Raw genomic sequence first — 5,130 nt, 5'->3', positions numbered from 1 at the left:
TTACATCATCACCTAACATGTTTGCCAGTAATTGTGATCTGAGCTCTAGGAGAGATGTTAAAGAGAAAACAAGTGAAGAAAAACACTAAATATGTTTAAAACTGCAATTAAACTTAATGAAATAAAAATAATTTTATGACTTCGGTGCTTAGATCCACATTATATAAATTAAATTAGTGAGAATCTTAAGTTTAATCTGCAGCCTGTTAGATGTCACGAGACAGGGAGGACGAGGTGAAGCAGTGACTGATCTGTGAGTCAAACACAGCTGGGTCCAGAGATTTATTTTACAGAGACAGTATCAGAGAAAAAACAGTACATTAAATATTATATCCTGCTTTGTAAACCAGGTAGAAGCAGTGGCAGCTCTGCGTGATTCATTTGCAGCGGTCTCCTCTCAGCTGGAACTCCATTTTTGTGTCAGGGGTTGGGTTTAGGACCAAGGTGTGAATTGAGTTTAGGTTAGTTTTAGGGTCAGGTAGGTACCTGTGAGGTTAGCTTTAGGGTTTGTGGTCAGGGTTAGGCTGTAGAAATTACTGGAAATGAATGGAAGTCAATGAATGGTCCTAATAAGGATAGAAATACAAACCTGTGTGTGCACGCTGCTAAACGAGGCAGTGAGTCGGGACACTTTGGGGGATGGGGGGCACTGCACCGCTCGCRGAGCGGAGGAGGRGAAAAGGAGAAAAGTTCTSTCGTCAAAGYTTCTAAAAGTCTCTAAAAACACCAGGAAAAGTCACCAGATTTGTTGCGTCTCTTTTTGGAAAAAAAAATTCACTAGAGGGTAGGGCTGCCACAAACGATTATTTTTATAATAGATTAATCACCGATTATTTTTTTCGATTAGTCGACTAATCAGATCGTACATTAATTGAATATAAAACATAGAGCTTATCGTGCCAGAATGCAGCTGCTATTATATAACCATGGTTAGATTTTAGCTATATGCTAACTAAAAATAATTGCTGTGGAAGGTAAGTTCTGCTCTGCAGATATTACACAGGTTTCTCTTTCATTTTCTTAAAATGATCCCACACTTTTGAGCTCTGTTGCTGGGTAGTCATGATACCAGAGCCTGTCTGTATAATGTCTTGTGACGTCCACGGCCTACCCCAGTTACCACTACTGTGCATGTGTGTCAAGGACAGAAAGGCAGATGTGGCAGTGGAAGGTGTCAAAGCAGTTTGGAGAGAAAAACAAAGTAAAGAACAACAAAAAACGTTTAATCGATTATTAAATTAGTCTTCTATTTTAATAATCGATTAGTCGTCGATAAATCGATTAATCGTTGCAGCTCTACTAGAGGGGTCTAAAAAGTTTCTAGATCTATTCTAGCGACTGTGTAGCTAAGTTAGTAACACTGCTCCGCTCGGCTCGGCTCACTCCCAAATCACGTGACCAGTCAAATCGCAGATTGTGCGATTAGAAAATCTCATTTTAACACATAGCGAGATTATCGCAAATGCGATTAATCATTCAGCCCTATAAAGAAGTGAAAGCAGAAAGCTGCAACATTACTAAATCACATCAGTGCTTTAACAGTATAAAATAAATGTCTATTAAGAMACATGAATTTAGTTTTAAACCTGAAAAGTAATTGTGTTTTAGTCCTGACCCACAGCTGCATAAAGCTGCACCACGTGATTCGAAGAAAATCCAAACAAAACCTTGTCAACCATCTCCCATTCATTTGAATTGTTGAGAACGTAAATGAGTTTTGTGTTTGTGTGTCTGCAGTGAGCTGGAGATGCGGGGTGGCGGTGAGGTTTGGGCCGTAATAAGCGGTCGTCTCGAGGAACTGCTGACGCTTTTGAACCTGGACCCTGCAGAACCGGAGAGCACAGAGACTCTGTGTGCTCTGCAGGGTCTCGCCATGGTCCTCCACCTGTCGGCCCGCTGCTCCTCTCCCGTCAGGTATCACCCTTCTCTTAGTGTGAATGCTGACTTAGCTTTTTTTATAGTTTCTTCCATGATTGATCGATTGATTTTTTTTTTTTTTGCAATCAAACTACTTCGTCATATTTTGTGTTGTTTTAGACATTTCCATTAGGGCTGCACAATATTAGAACTTGTGATGACAATCTCAGTAAAGTGATAAACCCATATTTTCTTCACTTTTCACTTTCTCTTCCATCATCACCATCTTCTAAAACAGGAGTGAGCATCAAGGCCAGTGAAGTCATTTATATTGACCAAAAACATTACTTGCATACAGAACATGGACGCATGATGTTTGGAATATATTGCTTTATGACCTTTTTTGCAGTTTGTACAGTTCTATGAGTTATTCATATTGAGCTGCCAGATATTGTGATGACACTAAGTTTTCATTGTGTTGTGTTTAATGGTTTTACCAGGAATAATCTGTTATGGCTTTTTTCTTGTTTAAACTTTTCAAAGTAATTAACTTTATAAGCCTCTAAGGAAATGCAACATCTCGTTTACTAATTTAAATTGTAGCATCTATTGCTAATTTCGGCTACATTTTTGCTAATTTTACCTTTAGCATCGTTGCTACTTTCAGCTACACTGCAAAAACTGTCCATCTAACCACGTTTTAAAATCTTATATCAGCCAAAAAGTCTTTTTGATCTTGTTTTGAGACTGATTTACTAAACAAGAACAGAAATATATGAATCTTGTTTTCAGAATGTGTAAGATTATTTGTCTTGTTAGGCTGGAAATTTGAATCAAATTAAGTGAAAATTTCCTGCCAATGGAGTAAGAAAATTTAACTTGGTAAGATTTTTAAAATAGGAAAAATCTGGATAAAATCAAGATTTATAAGAATCTTACCAAGTAAAATTTTCTTACTCCATTGRCAGAAATTTTCACTTAATTTGAGTCAAATTTCCAGACCAACAAGATAAATATTCTTACACATTCTGAAAACAAGATTATTATTCTTATATTTCTGTTCTTTTAGTAAATCAATCTCAAAACAAGATCAAAAAGACTTTTTGGCTGATATAAGATTTTAAAACTTGGTTAGATGGACAGTTTTTGCAGTGTAACGGTTTGCTAGTTTTACAATCTGGTCTGTTAATTTTAGCTTTAATAGTAGAATTGCTCATCGTTTTAGGTACTTACCTGCTAATTTGTGCTATTGCTTTACTACCTTTAGCTTCTATTTTGCATTTTAGTGAGTGTTTTGCTCATTTTAGCCTGTTTGGCTGATTTTAGCTCATGTTCTTTTTATTTTAGGGAGCGCCTGTTTTACTCATCTTAGGCACTGTTTTGGTTTCAGCTTCTGTTCTGCTTATGTCTGCATTTTTGTACTAATTTGAAGCAATACTTTTGTTAATTTAGGTCCTGTTTCTGCTCATTCAAGCTTCTCTTTTACTCATTTTACCCTCTGCTCATTTTTTGCMTTTTAATCTGCTCGTTTTAACCACAGTTTAGATTATTTTAGTTGGTTTTGTTGATTTAAGCCTCTGCTTGGTTCATTTTAGCTCCTGATTTGCTAATTTTTCTGTTTGTTTTAAAGGCACAGTGTGTAGGATTTTGCCAATTCTTTTAGCCGAAATTGAGATAATCACTAATGACAATAATAAAAAACATGTCTAATCATTGCAGACAAAGACCTTGTTTTATTATTTTTACCTTATAAAAAGCTGTTTATATCTCCATGGTCGCGGGTCGCCACTACAGGCAGCCGCCATCTTGTCTACGAATCTTGTCTACGAAGGCACATAAAGGACAAACTGCGGTGGTGGCGTCAAAAACGGTTTTAGTTGTAATATTTGTTGTCTGTCATTGTAGCTGGGATAATTTTACTTATTAAAGCTCATAATCTTACCACTTGAAACATCACTAGCCCTGAAGCTGCTGGTAGACATCGYGGTTGGAATTATCAAAGGTTTTTGACACCTGAGAGACACCGTAGCAACTCCTTTGCGTTTGGAAGTGGGGGTGGGGGTGGGGGGAGGACCAGGGAGGATGATTCAACCACTTAACCACTAGATGTCGCTGAAAACAACAAATCCTACACACTGTGCCTTTAAGTTTAGCAAAAACTTTAGTACAGTCATAAAACCCTAAGCATTTACACGACCTACACCCTGAGGCCTTCTGTTCTGATGGGGATTTTTACCACATTGTTGTGTACTTTTTGTGTGTTTTTCTTCCACAGGTCATGTCCTGTTTTCCGGGTGTCCACTGAGACTTTGAGCAGGGTTCTGACGATCTGTCAGTCAGTGTTAGAAGGAGGCTCCAGACCTGTTTCTGAYCAGAACTACTTTGAGTCGGCTTTCCAGGCGACCATCAGGATCCTTGACTCTGTTCTGTATTTGACATGTAAGAACAGATCTAAGCAGTTTCAGCTGTTTATTGTGTTGTGATAAACACATGGTGATYAACATATTTCATTTTTTTTCTTTGTTCTAAAGTTGTCTGAAGCACATTTTTTAATCACAGAGGACTGATTGTCATGTTTTTTTATGTGTAGTGAGCAGCCAGGTTGAAGATCGGCTCCAGCGGAGTGTGTGCGCTCTGCTTTCTCTTCCTTGGGTGTGCGAGAACAAATCTGTGTCAGCCTTTAAGAGTTCAAGGTTTCCCTCCTGGCTGCCTGCTCTGGCTCAAAGGCTCGGCTCCTGTTACTGTGAGTGTTTTTCTGTTGAAATGGTTTCTACAGCCTTCGGCGTAACGTTTAAACTTCATTAAATCCTGTGTTTTTAGCACTTGAAGTCCAGGCTAACTGCGTGTCGCTGCTGGCCTTCCTGCACCGCGGTGTGTGCGACAGCTGGCGCGTGTGTGTCTTCACCAACACTCTGCAGAGTCCCAACGAAGTGGTGAGAGCTGCAGCCGTCAAGGTCTTCCCTGTTCTCCTTCACCACCTCGGAAACTCTCACCACAACCTCACCKGCACCACGCTGCTGTGAGTGAACTGTTATCAACATTTATCAAGTGTTGTTAGCTGTATATGTTTGGTCTTTCATGTTTCAATTCTTTATTCATTTCATTAAAACAAAACAAATAATTTTATATACAATATATAATAAAAAGAAAAATATAAAAATAAGAGAAATAAGAAAAAAAATATGAGAAGAAAAAAATATATATATGTATATCAAAATCACAAATAAAATGAAATGAAAGGCAGCAGAGAGAAGAAAACAATCTTATAATATC

At 38.1% G+C, this 5,130-nt stretch overlaps 1 protein-coding gene across 1 annotated transcript in view; it reads left to right on the top strand.

The window, feature by feature from the left end:
• The window catches only part of atr (ATR checkpoint kinase), a gene marked incomplete in the record, with an annotated part of 43,912 nt that overhangs the window by 4,603 nt on the left and 34,179 nt on the right, over positions 1-5,130 (top strand). Inside the window, 4 exon segments of the mRNA XM_014030896.1 lie at positions 1,738-1,914; positions 4,133-4,296; positions 4,448-4,600; positions 4,678-4,876. Of these exon segments, the coding sequence (XP_013886350.1) occupies positions 1,738-1,914; positions 4,133-4,296; positions 4,448-4,600; positions 4,678-4,876 (693 nt within the window).

This window comes from Austrofundulus limnaeus, unplaced genomic scaffold (assembly GCF_001266775.1).
Source record: "Austrofundulus limnaeus strain Quisiro unplaced genomic scaffold, Austrofundulus_limnaeus-1.0 Scaffold1137, whole genome shotgun sequence".
NCBI lineage: Eukaryota > Metazoa > Chordata > Actinopteri > Cyprinodontiformes > Rivulidae > Austrofundulus > Austrofundulus limnaeus.
This window is presented reverse-complemented; position numbering and strand designations above follow the sequence as displayed.